We start from the raw sequence: 25365 nt of genomic DNA on the forward strand, positions 1-25365 counted from the left end.
GAAACTGTTCTAGTAGGACCCGTAGCTGATCCTGTTTTTCCCTTTCCAAATTGGCATCTGTAAGAGTGAGTCTCATCTCTGGTGAAGCTTTCCAGAGTAATGTATAGTATTCAACATCATCTAATTTTTCAATAGAAGATACAGAAGCCAAAGCTCTAGTTAATGAAGAATCCCCTGTCAACGATACTATTGATCCATTGTGATTGAAGGACATTGTCATTTTTGCCCAATTAACCTTCACGTCACCCAGCGTCTCAAGCCATGCAATTCCCAAAATCATATCCACACCCCCCAAAGGAAATAAATAACAATCAGTTTGAATATTGAAAGATCCGAATTCCACAACCAAATTAGTACACATACCGCGTGATTCAGACCGATGACCATCGCCCAGTTTTACTCCAAAAGTGGGAGTGGATTGAACAGGTAATCCTAACTGAGTCACCAGATTATTTGCTATGAAATTGTGGCTCGCCCCACTATCTACCATCACTGTCAATTCATGCCCCTTCAGCCTTCCTCGAATTTTCATCGTCTTTGGTCAAGAAATTCCACCTACCGAAAACAAAGGCAGTTCCAATTGAGTAAATTGGCCCTCCTCCACCTCTGTGATTACCATAGGACTCTGATTAGTTTCCCCGCCCTCTGGTTCGCCTTCTTCCGACGCTTCCTCGTCATCTCCAATAATGATTACTCGTAACGTCTTCTTTGGGCATACATGCATAGGATGATACGGCTGCTTGCAACAATAGCACAGTCCCTTCGTTCACAACTCTTCAAATTCCTGGTGGGAAAGATGACGAGTCCCTCTACTTTTGTTGGAGAATTGCTGCTGACTCTTGTTTTGCGTTAATGGTGGAGCTGGCAATCTCTGGATTTCTTTCTGTGCAATATTCCCAACCTTGGACTGAACTTTCTCTTTATTTGCCCCTACCCAATCAGTCTGAACCTTAAATTGTTGTTGGACTTGTTTAGAAAAGCCCATGCCTCCAACTTTATAACTTGGCCCAGAACCATAGCTCCATCGTTCTCCTGCATCTGGTGATTTCTCACTAACAGTTTTCGTCATTCCAGTGTGCAAGAGCTCTCTTTCAACTTCTCGAGCCAAAGTCATCAATCGAAAAATGTCTCCGGTATCCTGGGATCGAATCCTTACTCGTATTTCTGCCTTTAATCCATTCAAGAAAAACTCAATATAAAACTTGTCTGTAATTCCAGGAACTTGTGCCGCTTTTGCTACAAATTCATCAATAAAATCATCTACTGACCCCTCTTGACGAACAGCTGCCAACCTTTCATAAGGGCTAGCAAAAGCATCTCCCCCAAACCTTTGCAACAATTCCACTGATAATTGTTCCCAAGTCATATTTGGTGATCTTTGTTTCAACCAACGTACCCAATGTAATGCAGCACCTACCATACAAACCAGAGCCAAAGGAACTTTCGTCTCCACGCTGGTTCGATGAGCGGAAAAATATTGGTCAGCTCGAGCCAACCACCCTACGGGATCTTGTCCATCGAAATTCGGTAGCTCCACTTTTTTGGCAGTAACTTGTGAATCGTCTGTGACTACCAAAGGGACCTGGTTGCACTGGCTAGATGTTTGTCCCGAATGTGTATATTGCAATGGAGAGGCTGATATCCTGTAACACCCCGTTTGCATAGCCTGGTAGATTTCACTGTTTCGGTGACCGGTGTCGATCCGGACAATTAAGGGGATTAGAGCCACACTTAAGACAACTTGAGAAGCCATAAACACAAATAATTAGTAATGTTTAATTAGTTAACTATAAATAAGAAAAATAGAACATAAGAGGTTAAAAGAGCCGAGAGTCACAGCGATGAGTGACCTCCTCGGGAACGACTGCAAAGTCGTTTTAAACTCAAATTTCGAACCGTAAAAAGTGACGCTGCGGTCCTTAGGACCCTTATGAACATAGTGGAAAAGAGAAAATCACGAAAAAGAACTGTTAAGTCAGTCAAATAATTAGGTCAGGGAGCCGGAAGAAATATTGGATTATTTACAAACCGGGATGAATCGGCGAGGGGCAATTTGGTCAATTGACCCCGAGAGCTGACTCCTGACCTAACTGTCAAATAAAATCGGAGAAAAGAAAATTTCGGAGTGGGGAATTAAATTAAAGAACCAATAGAAAAATAAATAAAAAAAAAAAGAAAAAGAAAAAGGAAAGTTAAAAAGGTAGTGACATCATCATGGATGACATCAATTATGATGTCATAATTGAATTTAATTTTCCCACTAAAATTGACTAAGTTAAAAATCTATTACTTAAGACAAATAACATAAAAAAAAAAAAAAACAAAACTCTCATCTTCTTCCTCCCACCCATAAACCGTCTCTCTCTCTCTTTTAGGTTTCTCTCAAAATCCACCATAACCACACAAATTGGAGCTTTTAAACCTAGCTTCACTCCATAAACCCTACCCAAACTTTATAGAAAATCTCTAATTAACTCTAAATTGGAAGATTGAGAGAAAGGGAGTGAAGAAATTGAGGGAAGAAAGTGAAGATTCAAAAGTCTCACAAGAGGTAAATTCTCTCTCTTTTAATTTAATTGGTTTATAAGTGTAAGTTTAAGGTTGAAAGTGAGAATTTTATGAAAATATGAAAAGAAAAACAATTGTTGAGGAACTATGTATGAAATTGGACAGCTAGGGTTATGTTTGAAATGGATGTTTTGATGCAAACAATGAAGTTGTTAAGTGTAAATGAATGGATGAGTATCACATATACATTTAGAATTCAACAAATGCAATAATTTAGTGAGATAGGGTTTGGATGCCTGGGGTTTTGAGGCAAATTTTGGAGAAATGCATAAATGATATCTTTGACCAATTGTGGACTGAAAAATGGTCAATAATGACCAAAGGAAATGTGTGGGAATTGTTAGAATGGGAGTCAAATTCGTAGGGCCATGCCAACTTTGAAAGACCAAAACTCAAATTTTACAAGTCCAATTGATATGGCACCAATTGGGGATGAAAATAGACATAAAATGGCACAATTTTCATTAAGGAACCATGACCAAAAACTGACTAAAACTTGGTGAACCAATTGACCAAAGTGAAATGAGAGCAGGCTGTCACTGCACCAAACTGACCAAATGAACAGTCATAACTCGAGTTAGGAAGGTCAAATTGACCTGAAATTTTACCAGCAATTAGATGAGATATAGACCTAAAACTTTCATGAAGAACACCATCCCAAATTATGCCATTAACCTAGTCAAATTATTGAGCAAAGTGGAGTTACTGTACCTGCGATTCTGCAGAATTGCCATTGAGCAGTAAAGTTCCAATGGCTATAACTCTCTCTAGAAAACTCCGATTTAGGCGATTCTTGAACCGATGGAAACTTAAGACATAGTAGAACATTTCGTATGAAGGAAAGTTAGACCAAATTATGAACTTAACTTGATCAAATTACTGAACAAAGTTGGATCAAAAACCTGCCAGAACCATAGTTGCAGTATGAGCGATTACGTGAGCAAGAATGGTGTATTTTGGCTATAACTTGAGCTACAAAACTCCGATTGGGGTGATTCAAAAATGAGAATACACTTAAGACAATAAGGAACATTTCTATGAAGGAAGTTTTGCCAAATTCCAACAGTAGATTGACCAATGGAACAGTGCAACTTCGGAGCTCCAAAACCGAAAATTGGCAATTTTGCCAAAATGACCTAAGTTTTGAGAAAATGACCAAAATCAACAAGTTTAATGACCAAAATGTGGTATGTGGGTGAAGTTGGAGTTCCCATACCTATTAAGCCTTAGAAAGTCAACTATTTGACTTGAATAGTGCAGTGAATAGTAACCCGAAACACAAAATTTAAAGAACATCGAATTTAGCACGTTAGAGCTAGGTAATTGTGAGGTTAAATTTATTTTGGATTTATGTTAAGTTCTAGTACTGAAACATTGTAAAATTGTGTGTTTCAATTGAAAAGAATATCGGGAAGGAACCCGAGGAACCGAGTCGAGGCTAAGGGACGACTCGCTTGAGGTTTGTGCACAATAAACCCTATTTAAGCATTTTATCCTTGAAAAATTGATTTAGTACGCATTATGAATTTATGAACTTTTGTGTTGTCACCTTGTGATCAAATTGTAACTTTGGAAATTGATTTGATTTTTGTATGCAATATTTGAATGAAATGTTTGAAATGAATTTTTGATTCACACTTAGCATGACAGTTACTTATTATTCCTCCTCCATTTATGGGGTTGAGATCGTTTATTTTCCTCCCTCTCTGGCTTGCTCCTTGAGGTTGTAGATCGAATGAGTACTCATTAGCTAGCTAGCCACCTCCCTCATTGGTTTCGATTAATGGGGTTGAGATTGCTTTGTCGTGGTGTACAACGCGGCATTGATCGAAAATTTTGTGTCATGGCTTAAGTTGTGTATGACTTTGGCAACACTGTGTTTATGAAATTGTTTGACTAAACTGTGTTTAATAGATTATTTGACAAAATGGTGTTATTATGAACTTTGATACTTGTGAAATGAGATTGTGAAATATTTAAAGTATGTTTGGCAATGAATGATTTAATTATTGTATTTTAAATTTTTATTGTGCACCACTGAGTATTTTTATACTCAGCGATAGCTTATTTTCTTTATCATGAGATAAGAACAAGGAGAAAGCGGCGAGTGAGTCTTTGTTAAATCGAGACTACTCTGACCATTTTGTACGGGTATTATTTTATACCCTTGTAGATAATCTTGATGTAAATATAAAAATGTTGTATGTATCAATGTAGTTGAGCAGTTGTAAATAAATTGTAATAATATTATTTTGGATTCTCTTCTGTAAATTTAAAATTTGTACATATGGATTTTCTGCTTTATGCTTTGTGAATAGAAATATTAAATATTTTTAGATGAGAAAACTTGATTTGTATTGTAAAATTATTTTGAAGTGCATTGAATTGAGATGATTGAGTTATTGAAGGTTGGGAGTTGTGAAATATTTTTGGAAATGCTTTTTACAGGTCTTTGAAGAACTGGTTTCTCAAAATACAGAGGGACCTCTGTCAAAATTTTTATAAAATTTGCGGCAAAATTAAAATGGACAAAAATTTTTACTAGTATTTAAACTTGAATAAATAGTTTTTAATTCTCACTAAAATGCTCACCACTTCCAAAATATAAGAAAATCATTTTAAAATCCCTTGTAGGGTAGGGTACTTAATGGGTTATCGGTAGGCGAAGTTCGGTAGTTCATTAAGTATTCTACGGGATCATGTTATGCCTTACGGAGGGGTAAGGTGTGACATATCCCTTCTGATTCTGTTTCATTAACTTTTCCCTTTAGCAACTGTGCTATCATGCTTTCCAATACGTCTAGCTTCTCTAATCGTTTCCTTGTCTGAGCCATCTCCTCCATAACTCCACTTACCTTTCTCTCATTCTGCTCCCGTTCTCCTGCCATCCTCATCATTCCTTCTTCTAATGCACCTAAACTCCTCTCTATCGCATCTACTCTAGAATCCATCCGAGTGTTTGGCATTCACGCTATTTTGGATCCAGCAGGTCGGACCAAATTGATAGAGTTAGGAAATTAAAAAAGAAACAGAAAAATGGATAAAGAAGGAATTGAATATGTATTACCAATTTAAGGATTCAATCAGCAATACAACCACTGACCACTGAGTTCTTACTACTGTCTTCAACAATTACAATAACAAGAACCAGTAACACCAAAGAGACTTTTAAGAAGCTTTGGCCCAGCTACAAGCCGAAATACCCTCGTAATACAATATTCCCCCCCCCCCTCCCCCCCCTTTCTTTTACATTATTCTCTCCTTATATTGTCCTTCTCGCACATGCATTCCTCCTCTTGTAACAACCTCCAGCTCATCCTTTAATTTCTTCCAGAATCGTCCAGCTCAACAGCCATTCCTTTAGCATTTTCTTTAATCTTCCTTCTAGAATATACTCTTAGTGGCCCAGGTCCATCACAGCCAACCTACAATTTTGAATTCATATCAAATAAAATCGCAACATAATAAGCTCAAATACTATTAAAATTCTGAGTTAATCACATGCTTAAAGAAGTAGTGAGACATAAAAGAATTTGGCATTACCTTCACTGTTGAATCATTTACAACGAGGCTCCTTTCATCTGCTCCATGAGTCCTTGATTTTAAAGTTTCAAGTAGTTCCCAAAGCTGGCCAGGGATCAAAGGAAGTCTACCCTTACATTTTTCTTTAATGCTTGTGTTCCCATCTGTGGTAAGACTGATGATTGAAGATGGGAGTTGGGATCCTTTCCTTTGATCACAAGTGTCTGGAGGATCTATTCCTTCACGTGAACTGCTAGTGTCCAGTTCAACTGCTACTGTGTGATCTTGAGCAGCTTCATCAATCCTTGGAAATAGTTCTCTTAATCTATCCTCCATTCTTTGATTGGCCTTCATGTCCACAAAAATGGCATCTGGACAAATATTTTTTGAATAATTTTTACCCAAACTTACAATCACTAGAGAATTGCCCATCTTGTTAAATGCTTCAGCTAACACATTTACATCCACAGAGAAAGAATTACGCTTCCTTCTTTTCCAAAGGGCATCATAAAAATCCCTTGGCAGTTGTTCGGTGATGTAGTTCCTTCCCAGCAAGTCATGAAGTGTGTTTCCGCAAATTCCAAAGTTCAAATAAAGCAAACATATTATAACAACCAACCTCAACACCACAACCGCATATGCATCCTTCACATTTTCACGACATTTTCTGATCCATTCCATGGTACCTTTCTTGTCATAAAGAAACTGATGAACAATTTCAACCATCGCTTTTAGCATGATTTTTGTATACTGTGGTGCTTGTTCCCCTAATCTAGAAGTTTGGCTGCCATTTCCATCCTTGTAGATAAGCCATTCAACAAAAGAAGATTTAGTGGCAAGAAAGTACCCCTGGGAGCAAGATAACAGAATCAGTTGGCGCTCAACAAGGTATAAGAAACAAACAGGTGAGATGTAGTCTTCTTCTTTTTCCCAGTTGGCATTATAAGCATCTATCAAAGCTCCATGCAGCATCCTCTTGAGAGATAGCTCTCCTGGTCCTATGTTATTGCCGGCTAAATTTTCCATTGCTGCATTCCTACAAAGGTCCTCAATCAAATCATTCCAAGATGAATTCCATTTTAAACCATCCATGATTTTCGCATGTAGTCCATTATAGAGCTTACCAGACCCAAGAATTATTAATGCTATTCTTCCCAGTTTCCCATAAGACAAGTTATTCTTCAAGTGGACATTTTCGAAAATCATTTCTCTTAAGAGATTACTACAAGTCTCAGTTCTCCTGAAAGAAACCATATTCCGTTTCAGTGATTCTCTCCAGTCCAGAGGATATATGTAGCTAAAGAAATGTCTAGTCGACATTCCTACAAATTTCTGCAACTCCTTGTTATCACTGTGACATCTGACCAGAAACTTGGAATTCAAAAGAAATTTGGAAATCTCAAAGATATAAGCAAGGGACCTGCTTTGGCAGAAGAGAGAAAATGAATTCTTAATTGAGAATTCATAAAGAGATTCAAGATTGGTCAAAACCTTCATGCCAACAGATATTAACTCAGAAGACCAATAATTCTGAGAAGCAGAGACAAAATGGTGAACATCTAAAGAAATGAGCTTCCCATTCCTCTTCCCATTCCTTTTTATATATCTATAGTCTACTTCTCTCACCCAATCAGCATCAGAGTTTATAAGAACAAAAGTGGGACTTAGATTATTAAAGTGCCTTTGCACTCCCAAGTAGTTCAAGCAGAATTCTCCATAACTTCCATATTCACTAACATCTTGAGTTTCAAGACATCCAAGACACTCAAATATGTTAACAATCTTATCCTTCCAAAATGACCAAGAGTAAATCAGAGTTTCAATTGAAACCTCATTTTTTGATAGCTTCTCATCCAAAAAGCTTGCCAGATCAAGAACCAAATCATTTTCCCACACATACTCTGAGCTATTTAGATGAAAATGGGCATCAAGAATCTTTCGAGCTGATAAGATCTCACCTTTTATACTGTTATGTCTCTGAGAAGAATTTAGATGCTGTTTCATAATGAACAAGTTACTTTGGTCATGCAACAAAATTTCAGCCTCCAAACACACAAGCTCGAAAAATTGGTTCGATTCATTCTTTGCAAATGACTTTGCATTTTCCAAAAGCTCCTCCTTCTGTGGAAACTGCTTTAAAGGCCAGCCTTTGCTCCCAGATGACCACAGAGAGTTAGCAAACACATACCATAGAATAAGCATTGCCGACTGCTTAAAGTGTCCAGCCTTTCCAAATAGATCAGCCTCAACTAGAAGTTCACCTTTCAGCTTTGCAATCTTTGCTGCCTCCAGGAAGTTACCAAACTCTTCTTCCAGTGACAAAAGCTCATCAAAGCATCCTAAAGCATTCAAGAAAGTTCGAATTGCATCCATGGAATTAAACGCTCTAACATATCTCATCATGGCTCTATTATCATTTAGCTTGTGATAATGAAAAGCACAGTTCTCCAGAAACTCTTTCTCGGTTTTGTCCATTTCTCTGCTCCTATATTTATTTGCAGTCGCTTCCTGTTTCCAGCACTGAATATATTGCAAGCCCATGTCAAAGAGTTCTCCCTTGGTACATGCAGACAAGAACTCTGAGAAATGGAAGCCCCTAGCATATACTTCTGCTGCAAGCTTATAACATCCAGCAAGACAGAAACATTCTCCAGCTCTTTCTCTAGCAGATTCCCCACATTGCAAATAGTTTTGACCTGCAGTGGGAATAAGTTAAAGGGGAAATTACAAAAGGGTACTGTTACAGATGAAGGAAAAGGCCTAGTTGAAGTTAACAGCCCAAGACAACTCAGAGTTTACTACAGAAGGAAAAAGGCGGGAGGAGAAAAGACTAGCCAACTAGTTACAGATAAAGGTAATCCAGAAATCAATTTGTTAGAGAAGATAAACTCAGGTTGTTAGCAAGGATTGAGGAAGGTCTATCTCCTGATGATAAGGACAGAAGAAGTCTATTAATAGGGGATTGTTGAAAGTAATTAGCATCCTGGTTTTATTGATATTTCTGACATATTTGCTTGGGAGCAGGAACATTGATCCTGCGATTGTTTTTTTCATTATTTGTAGCTGAGTCTAATTTTGTCCTTTCTTATTATTGAACGAATCTGGAATTCCTTGATTTAATTGTTACTCAGCTATTGGAATAAAGAAATTTTGCTTATTCTTCATTTCTGATTCTTGATTTAAACTCCTAACTCTATCATGTACCCTGCGGTTTCACTTATTTTTTACTTCAAGGTCTGTGATTCACTTTGTGACTTGCACTGTTAGCAATTGATAACCTTCCATCTTCTTTCCATCAAAAGGTAAAAGGTGCTGAGGAAGAGAAAGTTGCTAATATAGAATATAAAATAATGGGAAATTACAAAAAAATGCCCTGTGATTTCACTCATTTTTTCACTTTAGGGTGACAAAATGGTACCCTATGGTAACGCTTTGTTAGCAAGCCACAACATTTAGTATGACACTGTTAATTTTGTTGATGTGGCATTAAAATAATATTTTTAATTATTTTAATACTTAAATATAAAAAATAATTTACACAACGCAAAGATATTTTATACAAAAAAGAGACTTTATTCACTTTGGGAATGGTGATTCTGAAAGTGAAGATATGTTGATGTTCAGTTTTGCATGAAAATCCTGACTTTCGGAATTATTATTAAAAGATTTCTAAACCTAGAGTTTGCACCTTCACTTTCAGAATCGCTATCAAGGATTGCTGATGTGACATAAAATCCTAGGTGAGTTACTGGATTAGTATTATTGAGAATTTGGTTAGGAGCAACAGTTCTACTATTGGAGCGACTGATTGAACTGGTGCTCTTGGCTAGAGATTAAACCGGTGCTCTTTATTGGTAAGCCATCTATTCCTTTGTTCTATGAGGTGGCTAATACCTTTCTTTACTTTGGACACTACTTTCATCCGAACTGCCTTGAGGAGTTCGTGACTGAAGCTGCCCTCAAAACTCCCTAGTACTTCTGAGCACCGTGTTAGATTCTTTTGGCTTAGAGACTTAGACATCAATAAATACTGGAATTGGCAAATTTCATTTTTTAGAGAGCAAAGCATGCATAAACTTTTCCATGGTACTCCAAAGTGATGGATCTTAGATTTTGTTTGATTGAGAAATGATAGAAAGTCATCGTTTGCTAACGGTGCAAAACCTTAGGGTACCATTTTATCACAAAGTGAACCACAAACTCTTAAGTAAAAATGAGTAAAACCACATAATACTTTTTTTGTAATTTCCTCTAAGTTAAAGTTCGAACACCTACCAAAATGAAGCAAAACATTGATTATTTTTTGAATCTTAGTTATAAATGAAGCTTCAGGAAATGATCATCACAAGATGGCCAGGATATATACTCCAAATCTATTGCATTTATTTCCTTTACCCCTCCCTTCCTTTTTGGTGAAAAAAGATGTAGAAAGAGATGATTCTCCTTAATTTCAATTAATCTGTACATGGATATATATATACAATTGATTCCTATAATTGTGTTTCACTAATTAGGAAGAAATCCTAAATAAGAATACAGAATACAGAATATACAAAGAAATAATATAGTGATTGACTTTCCATAACACTCCCCCTCAAGTTGGAGCATAGATGTTAATCATGCCCAACTTATTACAAATGTAGTCAATACTAGCTCCATTCAGAGTTTTTGTGAAAATATCTCCTAACTGCTCTCCAATTTTGATGTGTCCTGTTGAGATGATCTGTTGTTGAATCTTTTCACGAACAAAGTGACAATCAATCTCAATATGTTTGGTTCGCTCATGAAATACTGGATTAGAAGCAATATGGAGAGCAGCTTGATTATCACACCACAATTTCACAAGCGGGGAGGTCTTAAAACCTGTCTCATCTAGTAATTGAAGTATCCACATTACCTCACATACTGATTGTGCCATGGCTCTGTATTCGGATTCAGCACTAGATCGAGAAACTACACTCTGCTTCTTACTTCTCCAAGACACCAAATTTCCTCCAACAAAAACGCAATATCCAGTAGTTGACCTCCTATCAACCTTAGATCCAGCCCAGTCAGCATCTGAAAAACATTCAACATTCAAATGCCCATGATTACCATATAACAAACCTCTTCCTGGAGCGCCCTTCAGATAACATAAGATTTTTCCCAAGGCTTCCCAATGAGCAACAGTTGGGGAAGACATAAACTGATTTACCACACTAACGGCATAAGCAATGTCAGGACGAGTGACTGTAAAGTAGTTCAATTTTCCTACCAATCTCCTGTATCTCTCTAGATCTTCAAACAACTCACTATCATCTGCTAACAGTTGTAAATTTGGAGTCATTGGTGCACTACAAGGCTTAGCACCTAATTTTCCTGTCTCTGTCAATAAATCGAGGACATATTAACCCTTCTTACTTCTCATAACTTCAATACCCAAGAAATACTTTAACAATCCCAAGTCTTTGGTCCAAAACTGGGTTTGGAGGAAGGTTTTAAGAGATGAAATACCTGCAGAGTCACTCCCAGTGATGACAATGTCATCCACATAGACTACCAGGAGAATTAGACCGGCCTCAGATTGCCTATAAAATACTGAGTGATCACACTTACTCTTTTGCATACCAAATTTTTGTACTGCTTCACTGAATCTCTCAAACCAGACCCTAGGACTTTGTTTCAAGCCATAAAGAGACTTCCGAAGCCTATAGACTTTGCCCAATTCTCCCTGAGCAACAAACCCAGGTGGTTGCTCCATATACACCTCCTCCTGAAGATCACCATGAAAGAAAGTATTCTTGATATTCAATTGATGCAGGGGCTAATCATATGTAGCTGCTAAAGAGATAAACAAGCGAACAGAAGTAAGTTTAGCTACAGGAGAAAAAGTGTCAGAGTAATCAACCCCATATGTCTGAGCATATTCTTTTGCTACAAGGCGTGCTTTTAACCTAGCCACAGAACCATCAGGATTTACCTTTACTGTAAATACCCATTTGCAACCAATAGCTTTCTTACCAGTGGGCAAAAGGCAACAGTTCTCATGTACCATTAGAATTTAAAGCCTCCATTTCCTCTTTCATAGCAGCACATCAACCAGGATGAGACAGTGCCTCACTAATAGTATTAGGCATAGGAACAGAGTCTAAAGAAGTAACAAAACACCGAGAATAAGAAGACAATTGATTATAAGAAACAAAAAAAGAGATAGGGTAAGTACATGAAAGTTTACCTTTACGAAGAGCAATGGGTAAGTCTAGATCAGAATCATGATCAGTATGAGGTACAGGATCTCCCAACGAAGTAGCTGATGGAGGATCTAAGTCAGGAATCTCCAATCTCCTGGAATAAACATGAACAACGAGAGGTCGAGTAGGTCTAGAGACAGAAGGAACAGGCTGTTGGAGAGGACTAGACATTGATTAGACAGTATATATTAAGAGATCATCCTCCTCCCCCTGACTCTCATACACAGATGATTGAGGAAAAAATGGAGTGGACTCAAAAAATGTGACATCTGCAGAAACAAGATAACGATTAAGAGTAGGAGAGAAACAGCGGTACCCTTTTTGCAGCCGGGAGTACCCAAGAAAGACACATTTGAGAGACTTTGGATCCAATTTAGTAACCTGTGGACGAAAATCACGCACAAAACAGGAACAACAAAAAATTCGGGGTTCAACAGGGAACAAAGATTTTGTAGGAAACAAAACAGTATAAGGAATATCCCCATTAATGACAGAAGGCGGCATACGATTGATTAACAGTGATCCATCAATTCCTTAACAAATTCACAGTGATTAATTAAACTAATTTACCTCACTGTGAATCAAGTTCCGAAGCTGCAAAAACAACCGAGCATCCTCCCTCAGCCAAGTTTGTCGTGTATCATCCGTAGGTGGATCTTTAGTAAGGTGATCATCCTTATCAATGCTACGCAAATAGACCCTAACAGTCTTACTCCACTTCAGGTAATTCGAACCATTAAGTTTGTGTTCCGTGATCTTAGTCATCACCGGAATTACATCATAAATAACATTCTTATTGTCTGCCATTTGTTGAGATAAAGAAAACTAACCGAAACGCTAATCCAAAGTGCTTACAGCAGCAAAATAACCCAAAATCACAAATCAAGCAAATACCAAAATAAGATCTGAGAGCCAAATCTCAGAAGTCCTTTAATGGTATACTAGATCAGGCAACAGCACACAGTGGTGGAATGAGGGGGTTGAGGCGACACCGGCAATGTTGATCGGAGTCGAAACGGCCGGTCGGCGACCAAGGTCTCTCCTGAGCTGGGTGGTGAGAACAAATAGTCACCTTAAATAGATAATCAGGCTCTGATACCATGTAGAAAGAGATAATTCTCCTTAATTTCAATTAATCTGTACATGGGTATATATATACAATTGATTCCTATAATTGTGTTCCACTAATTAGGAAGAAATCCTAAATAAGTGTTATGGAAAGTCAATCACTATATTATTTCTCTGTATATTATGTATTCTGTATTTCTATTTAGGATTTCTTATTTAGGATTTTTTCCTAATTAGTAGAACACAATTATAGGAATCAATTGTATATATATACCCATGTACAGATTAATTGAAATCAATGAGAATCATCTCTTTCTACATGGTATCAGAGCAGGTCATCAATCTAGGGTGACTATTTGTTCTCACTACCCAGCTTAGGAGAGACCTTGGCCGCCGATCTGCCGCTTCAACCCCGATCAACATCGCCGGCGTCGTCTCAACCCCCTCATTCCACCACTGTGTGCTGTTGCCTGATCCAGTACACCATTAAAGGACTTCTGAGGTTTGGCTCTCAGATCCTATTTCGGTATTTGCTTGATTTGTGATTTTGGATTATTTTGCTGCTATAAGCACTTTGGATTAGCGTTTCGGTTAGTTTTCTTTGTCTCAACAAATGGCAGACAATAAGAATGTTATTTCTGATGTGATTCCGGTGATGACTAAGATCATGGAACACAAACTTAATGGTTCGAATTACCTGGAGTGGAGTAAGACTGTTAGGGTCTATTTGCGTAGCATTGATAAGGATGATCACCTTACTAAAGATCCACCCACTGATGATACACGACAAACTTGGCTAAGGGAGGATGCTCGGTTGTTTTTGCAGCTTCGGAACTCGATTCATAGTGAGGTAATTAGTTTAATTAATCACTGTGAATTTATTAAGGAATTGATGGATTACTTAGATTTTCTGTATTCTGGTAAAGGGAATATCTCCCGTATTTATGATGTTTGTAAGGCATTCTACCGTGCTGAAAAAAAGGATAAGTCTCTCACGGCTTATTTTATGGATTTTAAACGGGTATATGAGGAACTTAATGTATTGTTGCCTTTTAGTCCTGATGTGAAAGTTCGAGGCCCAGCAGAACAGCTGGTATTATGAGTTTTCTTGCGTGCCTTCCTTGAGTATGAGGCGCTAAATCTCGATTCTCTCGATTACGAGATTTCCTCTTTGCATGAAACGTTCACACGGGTCCTTCGTACAGAGAGTACTCAATCTTCACAGCCTGTCAGTAGTGCTCTTATTAGCCGTAATCCAAATGGACAACAGGGTAATAGAAGAGGAAGTAGAGGAGTAATTACAGGCAACAGAAGTAATCAGCGTAATGGAGAGGCTAGTTCTAATCAGGACTCAAGAGGAGTCATTTGTTATTATTGCCACGAGCACAGCCATACAAAATATAATTGTCCACAACTTCGTAAGAAAAATCAGCGATCACGGATGGCAAATATGGCGTGAGAGAATTCTCTGATATCTTCCTCTGAGAAAACTATTTTGGTATCTGCGGATGATTTTGCACAATTTTCCCGATGTCGTGCATCTCTAAAGCCTACGGTTCCCACATCACTGCGATCGTTGAGTCGTAAATCCACTACATGCCTTGTGTCTTCCTCATCCAAATGGGTTATTGATTACAGTGCGACGGATCACATGACAGTAATTCTAGTCTTCTATCGCTTTTCATCTAATCTCACTTCCAACATCAATTACTTTAGCTGATGGTTCTACTTCTTGTGTCATGGGTTAGGCTGCGAATCCGACTTCGTCAATTTCTTTGTCTTACATTTTGTGTCTACCAAAATTCTCTTTTAATCTACTTTACATTAGTAAACTTACTCGTACCTTAAATTGTTCTATTTCTTTTTTTCCTGACCAGTGTTTATTTCAGGATCTTACGACGAAGCAGATTATTGGTAGAGGACGCGAGTCAGGTGGTCTCTACATTCTGGAAAATCATGTACCGCGGTCGCTTGTTTGCTCCAGTACCTTAACACCTCTTGAAGCTCATTGTAGATTGGGTCATCCTTCTTTGTCTACCATGAAGAAGCTGTGTCCTCAATTTCAGTCTTTATCAGTACTAGAATGTGAGTCGTGTCAGTTTGCAAAACATCATCGTTTGCCTTCTGTGTCTAGAGTCAATAAACGTGCTTCATCCCCTTTTGAGTTAGTTCATTCTGATGTTTGGGGTCCTTGTTCTGTTACTTCTAAAACTGGATTTCGTTATTTTGTTACTTTTGTTGATGATTACTCTCGTGTTACCTGGTTATATTTAATGAAGAATCGTTCTGAGTTGTTTTCTATCTTTTGTGCCTTTTGTAATGAAATCAAAACTCAATTTAATATTTCTGTGCGCATATTAAGAAGTGACAATGCCAAAGAATACTTTTCAGCACAATTTCAGTCTTATATGACACAAAATGGCATTCTTCATCAGTCTTCCTGTGTGGATACCCCATCCCAAAATGGTGTGGCCGAAAGAAAAAATCGGCATCTTCTTGAGGTAACTCGTGCTCTTCTTTTTCAGATGAAAGTACCTAAACACTTTTGGGCGGATGCAGTTTCTACGGCATGTTTTTTGATCAATCGTATGCCGTCTTCTGTCCTTAATGGGGATATTCCTTATACTGCTTTGTTTCCTACAAAATCTTTGTTCCCTATTGAACCCCGTATTTTTGGTTGTACATGTTTTGTGCGTGATGTTCGTCCACAGGTTACTAAATTGGATCCAAAATCTCTCAAATGTGTCTTCCTTGGGTACTCCCGGCTCCAAAAAGGGTACCGTTGTTTCTCTCCTACTCTTAATCGTTATCTTGTTTCTGCAGATGTCACATTTTTTGAGTCCACTCCATTTTTTCCTCCATCATCTGTGTATGAGAGTCAGGGGGAGGAGGATGATCTCTTAATATATACTGTCCAACCAATGTCTAGTCCTCTCCCACAGCCTGTTCCTTCTGTCTCTAGACCTACTCGACCTCCCGTTGTTCATGTTTATTCCAGGAGATTGGAGATTCCCGACTCAGATCCTCCACCAGCTACTTCGTTGGGAGATCTTGTACCTCATACTGATAATGATTCTGATCTAGACTTACCCATTGCTCTTCGTAAAGGTAAACGTTCATGTACTTACCCTATCTCTTCTTTTGTTTCTTATAATCAATTGTCTTCTTGTTCTCGGTGTTTTGTTACTTCTTTAGACTCTGTTCCTATCCCTACTACTGTTGGTGAGGCACTGTCTCATCCTGGCTGGTGTGATGCTATGAAAGAGGAAATGGAGGCTTTAGATGCTAATGGTACATGGGAACTATTGCCTTTGCCCACTGGTAAGAAAGCTATTGGTTGCAAATGGGTATTTCTGATGAAGGTAAATCTGATGGTTACGTGGCTAGGTTAAAAGCACGCCTTGTAGCAAAAGGATATGCTCAGACATATGGGGTTGATTACTCTGATACTTTTTCTCCTGTAGCTAAACTTACTTCTATTCGCTTATTTATCTCTTTAGCAGCTACATATGATTGGCCCCTGCATCAATTGGATATCAAGAATGCTTTCCTTCATGGTGATCTTCAGGAGGAGGTGTATATGGAGCAACCACCTGGGTTTGTTGCTCAGGGGGAGTTGGGTAAAGTTTGTAGGTTTCGGAAGTCTCTTTATGGCTTGAAACAAAGTCCTAGGGCATGGTTTGGGAGATTCAGTGAAGCAGTACAGGAATTTGGTATGCAAAAGAGTAAGTGTGATCACTCAGTATTTTATAGGCAATCTGAGGCTGGTCTAATTCTCTTGGTAGTCTATGTGGATGACATTGTCATCACTGGGAGTGACTCTGCAGGTATTTCATCTCTTAAAACCTTCCTCCAAACTCAGTTTCAGACCAAAGACTTGGGATTGTTAAAGTATTTCTTGGGTATCGAAGTTATGAGAAGTAAGAAGGGTATTTTCTTGTCTCAAAGAAAATATGTCCTCGATCTATTGACAGAGAAAGGAAAATTAGGTGCTAAACCTTGTAGCGCACCAATGACTCCAACTTTACAACTGTTAGCAGGGGATAGTGAGTTGTTTGAAGATCCAGAGAGATACAGGAGATTGGTAGGAAAATTGAACTACCTTACAGTCACTCGTCCTGACATTGCTTATGCCGTTAGTGTGGTAAGTCAGTTTATGTCTTCCCCAACTGTTGCTCATTGGGAAGCCTTGAAACAAATCTTATGTTATCTGAAGGGCGCTCCAGGAAGAGGTTTGCTATATGGTAATCATGGGCATTTGAATATTGAATGTTTTTCAGATGCCGACTAGCCTGGATCTAAGGTTGACAGAAGGTCAACTACTGGATATTGCATTTTTATTGGAGGAAATTTAATTTCTTGGAGAAGCAAGAAACAGAGTGTAGTTTCTCGATCTAGTGCTGAATCCGAATACAGAGCCATGGCACAATCAGTATGTGAGGTAATGTGGATACTTCAATTACTAGATGAGACAGGTTTTAAGACCTCCCTGCCTGCGAAATTGTGGTGTGATAATCAAGCTGCTCTTCATATTGCTTCTAATCCGGTGTTTCATGAGCGAACCAAACATATTGAGATTGATTGTCATTTTATTCGTGAAAAGATTCAACAACAGATCATCTCAACAGGACACATCAAAACTGGAGAGCAGTTAGGAGATATTTTCACAAAAGCTCTAAATGGAGCTAGGATTGACTACATTTGTAACAAGTTGGGCATGATTAACATCTATGCTCCAACTTGAGGGGGAGTGTTATGGAAAGTCAATCACTATATTATTTCTTTGTATATTCTGTATTCTGTATTCCTATTTAGAATTTCTTATTTAGGATTTTTTCCTAATTAGTAGAACACAATTATAGGAATCAATTGTATATATATACCCATATACAGATTAATTGAAATCAATGAGAATCATCTCTTTCTACAATAAGAAATCCCAAATAGGAATACAGAATACATAATATACAAAGAAATAATATAGTGATTGACTTTCCATAACAAAAGACATGAAAGATTTCACCAAAAGATTATGTAATTCACAAAGTTCAAAGTTCAAAATGTTTCATTCACAAATTAGGCATGTGAGTAAGATTTTAGTTAAGTGTGTGTGTGTGTGTGTGTGTGTGTGTGTGTGTGTGTGTGTGTGTGTATCTGCTATTGCTTCAAAATATAATAGAAAATTTTTAAGGGTTTAAGTAAATAGGAAGTATGATAAGACAAAAGAACATAATCCAATTTAAATAAAATAAGTTCAAAGGATATGACACCTCAGTGTAAATAATTACATGGCCTTTCTACTTATGTTTTTAAATGAGCCTAAAAGGGAAGCAAAGAGAAAAAAAAAAAAAAAAAAAAAAAAAAAAGGAAACATTGTACCTGCTCGTTTATACTCTCTTAACATATAAAAGCATTCTGCAGCATGCTCAGCTTTGCCAATTGATTCATAAATTTCAGCAGCCTGCCTACGGGTGATAGAAGCCTTTTCAGGATTTGAGCGATGCACTCTGTCGGCAGTTGCCTTAAGCCCAGCAGCCTTGGCCACTTTTTCACCATATATATCTCCTGCTCTTTCGAAACACATTGTTGCCATCTCATAATTACCCTCATTTAGAAGCTGCATGCCAAGAGGAAAAGATGAGAAAGTTACACTTGTACAAATACAAATGAAAGAAATCCTGTCCTTGACCATAAACAGCAACCCTGAAGGCAACTATAGTACAGTTATACAGATGACAAATGCATAGACATCACAGCTGACATTAACTACAAACTGAAAGCCTGTGCACGAGTTCATTTAACATCAATCCCAAGTCAAGTCTCAGACCATTATGACAAACATTATTAAGAAGCAACTTTTAGCTTAAAAGTAGTAATAACATAAGATTAAGAGCATTATTAACAACAATAATAATGTTAAAGTAAGTGATTCAAAGTTGAAAACCACTAGACAAAAAGCAGCAGCAAACCTTGTAACCCCTTGACGTCCACTCTTCTGGACTGCTAGCAACTTGCATTGCTAGTGCAAAAGAGTCATCTAGTTTTCTTACTTGAACAAGGTCCTTATTCTTCCAGTAATCAAACATTGGTTTGGATAACTCCTCTATGTTCTCGCAAATCCACAATCTTTGTCTCGTACGTGTGATAGCGACATATAACTGCTTTAACTCAGAGCATAAAACAATGTGTTTTGCTGGATTGAAAGTAGGAAAGGACTCATCAAGTAAGTTTTGTTCTTTCATGTATTCATAGATGACTCTCCATTTATTTTTCAGAGGCGATGAGCCAAAAAAGTTGTACAATAGTACATCCTGCCAAAAGGAATAATGTTACTTACCAAGTTAAAGGTAACCAGCAGGATGTTAGTTAAGGAAGTTTGAACATTTCGCAACAATGTCAACATTTCACAAATAACTATATAGAACATAACATGAATTATCATAATAAAAACCTGAGTACCACAACCTAATTTGCAACAATCTGAGTAATGACAAGTACAAAGCCACTTTTCCTTCTATTGCCTGTAGATTAGGGTTTTGTTTACTTCTATCAATCACTAGCAAATAATGAACACCATCTAATCCAAAAGAAGAAGAGAAAAAGAGGGAGAGAGAAGGTAAAATAATTATTTAAAAGCTTAAGTAGCAGTGCAGCACTATGTTTGATAAAACATAATGGCTTATATGTAACATAATGAAATTAAAACCTCAATGAAAATTTTATTCAATTTTTCATTTCATTATAACACATTTTATGGTCTGCCAAATATTACCTTGGTATAATTTTACAATTGTTTATCATATAATAGAATATATCAACAAGATACAATATGTTAACAAGATACACAAAAGCAAAAGATATGATTAAAGAACTGTACTCAAAATGCCAGATGATCGTCTAAACAGGATAAGCAATCCTCTACACAAAAGAAACAATTGCAAATAAAAAAAAAAATGCTGACCTGAAACTCCAGGCCTTTGCACTCCATTATAGTCAACACGAGGGCTTGTTTCCCAACGTAGTTATAAACTTCTTTCCTAGCTGAATCATCACGAACTAATATGACCTGCTCTGCCCCAAAACCAACAAAATTGGTTTGTCCATTCCCATTCTTCCCAAATATATTAACAATTGCATTTTCATCATTTCTTGCCTCAAGCCAAATTGGGGCTTCCCCAAATATAAGACTAGTTTCAGGGCTTAAAATATCAACAAACGAAGGGAAAAAGCGGTAAAGGAGGTCAATAACGCTCTGAGCTAACTTGAGAATACCAGCATGGGTACGAAAGTTTTGGCTCAAATGAAATATTTTAGAAATCCGACCTTTCTCCTTTCTTCCATCATATCCTTCACTACTTGATCCTAGAAGAAACTCATTGTAGAATAGATTTCTTATTTCTTCAAACCTAAAATCAATGCCCCTAGCTATGGTTTGTGCTGTGTCACCCGAAAAAACAAAGCCCTCACTCACATTCCTACAAATGTACTTGAAAAGAGCAATCTGCCTCATTGTAAGATCTTGGACTTCATCAATATAGACAAAATCCATAATGTCACCTTCATATTTAACATTTTTAAGCCTAAGATGAAGATCAATAACAAAATCTGCCATATCAAAATCACCATAGGCTATCTTCATCTTTTCATAATCTTCATAGATGTCGTATATCATCTCTCTCTTCTCCCTACTTAAAGTTGATAACCGAACCTCGGAGAGAGTAACATAATCCTTTCGTGCAAGTCTACCATCACTAAATTCCCCTGATTGCAAGCCACATTTTATATGTGACATAATCTCAGTAAAGGCTATAGAAGAGTCAAGCATTTTTGTTATGTGTGTATTGAAATGTGGCCAATAAATTGAACAAAACTTATCATAGTTAACCTCCCTTGTAGTTATAAAAGTTTGAATGGAAATGGATTTCAAATTTCTCTTTTCTGCATGCAAAATCTGCCTCACATCAGGGAATCTTTCAAAATATGAATTGCCTATTGTCCCATCAAGCATCATCAAAAACTTATAGAAAGATATAATAAGAGGGTATGAGCTGGAAGGAATGTCAACAAAAGAATATGGGGCATCCTCGAACTGTGCTATCTCATCAATATCTTCAATACCGACTGAACTGCTTTCTACCAAATATTTTCCCCCAGATGCAAAGCTGTAAACACATAATAAAGCTTCTGTAAGAAAACAAATCTTCCGTACACTCAAGAGCTTAGAAGTCCTAAGATTCTTACAGCTGAATGGTCATGGTCAAGTGGAAAAGAAAATTTGAAAATTACTTGGCGGACTTCACTACATCTAAACAGATATGTATATTTATGTAATTTCATCTAATATATACACATATACATACCTTTCAAACAGATACATACATTTCAAACAGATACACACACACACACACACACACACACACACACACACACACAGAGCATGGAGTTCTGAAACTTAAGTCACAATTGACAGCTGGAACAATGTTGCAAGAAATTTTAAGACAGGAAATACTGCAGCATGTAGTTGTTATATTGCTTTAAACCACCAAAAGACATTTCATTGCTCTCAGTAAAATCATATAAAGCAAAACATGGTGTTGAAAATAAGAAGGCAAAAAATATTAATTTCAAATAAAGCTTTTGAAATTTTCTTCATTGAAACTGTGAGCTAACTGGAGCAGATGGATGGAAGTTTTCCACTTTCTTCATTCCTCTTTATTTTCACTCCATTACATGAAAAATTCAAAATTTTCAGATCCAGTGCCTTCGAAACTCTTTCCATTTCTAGCAGAATTTTCCAGTCTATAAAGAACATGGATTTGGTGATCTGGTGATAAAAAATGTAGGATTTCATAAATGCATGTCGAATTTTACAACTTTTCTTGACACAGAGCTAATAAAATTTCAAAAGTTGTGTCCTACTATTTTTATTGTTCAAAATATGCAAGCACATCTTTAATGTTTGGAAACAAGTTCACTTTTAATAGAAGTGGCATCAGATGCATCCACTTTGATGAAGACACACAAACTTGTAATCTATAAGTAATTGTTCTTGAGCATAAATATATTTACGCACCTTTTTAAATGAGAAATATGATGTTTTATAGCATAACAAAGTTTAGGATTGACAGTCACAAAAAGCTGGCGCAAGGCAATCTTCTTAGCCTCTCCAACACTGTCCTCCACTTTTTTTACATCATTTTCCACATTGTTTCTACAACAGGCATCCTTTGAGGTATTGCCAATGCCTTCACCAATTCCTTCAGTTGCCATACGGGATTGTTGCTCTTTCTGAAACAACTTCATAGTTAGGACAGTTGTTTTCCCAGTGCCAGACCGTCCTAGAATAAACATACTTCTTTGGAATGCAATCATATCTCGCTCTTCAACTGTTACTTCAAAAGGGAGTTCTATTTCTCTACCATCATGGTCAGAAAGTAAGTGCTTCACAATGCCAGATGACAAGGAGTAGAATTTCATTAGTAGCAGACTCTCACTCACTTTGCAGTTCTCCACATAGCATGTAGCATCAGAAGCACCAAAATTTGAATCGCTCCTGGATTCACTGTTGCTAAGATTCTTATAACGGACAATCTCAAAAGAGGTTGACCAATTTTTGGGAGCTTCCAAATTCCTAGACACAAACATGAGTCAAAAGAATACAAGCCAAGGGAAAATACAAATTGAATTCTTCAAAAAGGCAAATTTCATGTGTTAGGATGAAGAAACAAGACTGCAGATTCAATTTAATGTCAATAAAAACATACCCCTTTAGACTTTTCTCATTGCATCGACTAATAAAGTCATCAGTCTGCCTTTCAAAGATTCCATCGAGACATTTAACAAATCTTGGAATATCTTCCAGTGGTAAAACATCCCAAACCTTCAAGACTTGAATGTACTTTACTTCTTCTTTCACTATATCAATTGAACAGAGTACATAGAGTCCTTCAACCTTGAACTGCTTCAAGATTTGAGAACTTTTTTCACAAACTGAATCCACATTTTTTTTCTTAGGACGCCAACCACTAGAAAGTCTTAGCAGAAGGTTCAAAACAAATTTCTTTGTCCGGACTGATGTCAGCTTTGAAAATGATTTTCTAAAATTTTCACTAAAAAGAACCTGTGGATGCCATAAATTAACAAAAAAACATTTGTTATGATTAATGCAAAACACATGAAAATTGGAGATAAGATATGAAATAGGAGAAATACGAGGAATAGAATAAGTTTAACTACAAGCAAAATACCTTCCACCTAGCACACTTGAAAAGTGGGCTATTTCCATTAAGCAAATCATCAAGTTGATCAAACTCTTTCTTGACTTCTAAAATGGCTTTGGCCAATTCCTTGTTTTCATCAGCATTAAAGAAACATTGACGCTGTTTTGCATTAGAAACTAGCTCCTCCCAAACAGATCCACTTCTAGCTAGAGTTCTTTCATTCCCTAAAATCCAGAGGCAGTGCCTAAAGGGACAAAAACAAGATTTTCAATTGGGCATTTTATATTATTATTGGAAATTAATAAGAGGTCAAAAAGAAAGAGTTTATCTAAAGTGATACCTAGCCCTGGTAAGAGAAACATTAATTCTCTGTCGGTTAGACATAAATCCAATAAATCCATCACTGTTTGATCTCACAGTTGATATTATGACAACATCTTCCTCACCACCTTGGAACCCATCTATTGATTGGACTTTCACTGAAAATCCATTAACTTTTTTGTATTTATGACCAAGTTTCTCTTGAATTGCAACTACTTGAGCAGCATATGGAGATATGACACCAATGTTGATATTTTGTTTTGAGCCACTCCATTCTGCATGCAAAACAGACAAGGATACTGTGAGAAAAGGTGTTTTCATTGATTTCTCAAGAGGTTATACACAGATATGTCTCCTATACTAATTTGGAGTTCTATATTGGATTGGAGTTCTCCATTGGTTAGGAATTCTACATTGATCAGGAATCCTTTTCTAACAAGAATATCCTATAAGGATCGACTTCTATAACACTCTCCTCAAGTTGAAGCATAGACGTTAATCGTGCCCAACTTATTACAAATGTAGTTAACCCGAACTCCATTCAGAGTTTTTGTAAACATATCTCCTAATTGCTCTCTAGTTTTTGATGTGTTGCGTTGAGATGATCCCTTATTGAAGCTTTTCAGAGACAAAATGGCAATCAATTTTAATATGTTTGGCTCGTTCATGGAACACAGGATTAGAAGCAATATCATGAGAAGCTTGATTATCACATTACAATTGTGTAGGTAGAGAGATCTTAAGAACAACTCCATTTATTCAGTCTGAAATCAATCAGTTATGGTAGTTATGCCACACAATATGATCATGTGAACTTCATGCCAACCAAATGAAAAACACTAGGAGCAAAAAAGTCAACATTTCAAAACAATTAAAACTATTTCCACTAAGGTCAGTGCTAAAGTATAGTAAAAGCACAAACTGGGCCGGAAAAGTGATGAGACTTTTATAGAAAAAATGCATAACAATTTCTAATTTCCAAATCAGAATACTAATAGAAATATCAAGCTCCAATTTAGCATACCTTTATACAGACAGTGCACTAATTTTAACACAATAGCTACCTCCACCATATTTCTCCAGCTATGTCCAACATCATCCACCTCTTCTCTTCCACCAGTTACATTTATGAATGAATAGGGGCCAAACATTGAGCCTGGAAGATAATGCTTTTCATAACTTTTACTCCTAACATTTGGCGCATCTATTATAAGATTAGAGTAAAAGTTTTTGTTTGGGAAGGTACTGATCGATGGATGCATCCTGTACTGCATATTTAAAAGGTGTTTTGGATGACCTAACGAGCTCAACCTTTCAAATAAACTTCTTCCAAAGCCAGCTTCATCAGAAAGCTACAGAAAATAAAAGAAATAACATGATATCTATTTAGAGGTTAACACAACTAAAACTTGAGTATGAAAACAAAGTAGACAAAA

General features: G+C 37.0%; 1 protein-coding gene across 4 annotated transcripts in view; it reads right to left on the bottom strand.

The window, feature by feature from the left end:
• The window catches only part of LOC110664185 (uncharacterized), a 69749-nt gene that overhangs the window by 38495 nt on the left and 5889 nt on the right, over nt 1–25365 (bottom strand). For 3 of the 4 annotated variants that reach the window (XM_058153809.1, XM_058153810.1, XM_058153807.1), the window contains 9 exons: nt 24954–25281; nt 23949–24204; nt 23636–23852; nt 23153–23508; nt 22462–23019; nt 20350–21550; nt 19358–19699; nt 18768–19005; nt 6112–8786 (listed from right to left, as the gene is read on the bottom strand). In XM_058153809.1, the coding sequence (XP_058009792.1) occupies nt 6112–8786; nt 18768–19005; nt 19358–19699; nt 20350–21550; nt 22462–23019; nt 23153–23508; nt 23636–23852; nt 23949–24204; nt 24954–25281 (6171 nt within the window). Of the gene's footprint in view, nt 1–5794; nt 5994–6111; nt 8787–18767; nt 19006–19357; nt 19700–20349; nt 21551–22461; nt 23020–23152; nt 23509–23635; nt 23853–23948; nt 24205–24953; nt 25282–25365 lie in introns of those variants that run through there. The other variant, XM_058153808.1, reaches the window with a different exon arrangement.

The sequence above is a fragment of the Hevea brasiliensis genome, chromosome 9 (genome assembly GCF_030052815.1).
Source record: "Hevea brasiliensis isolate MT/VB/25A 57/8 chromosome 9, ASM3005281v1, whole genome shotgun sequence".
NCBI classification, from domain to species: domain Eukaryota; kingdom Viridiplantae; phylum Streptophyta; class Magnoliopsida; order Malpighiales; family Euphorbiaceae; genus Hevea; species Hevea brasiliensis.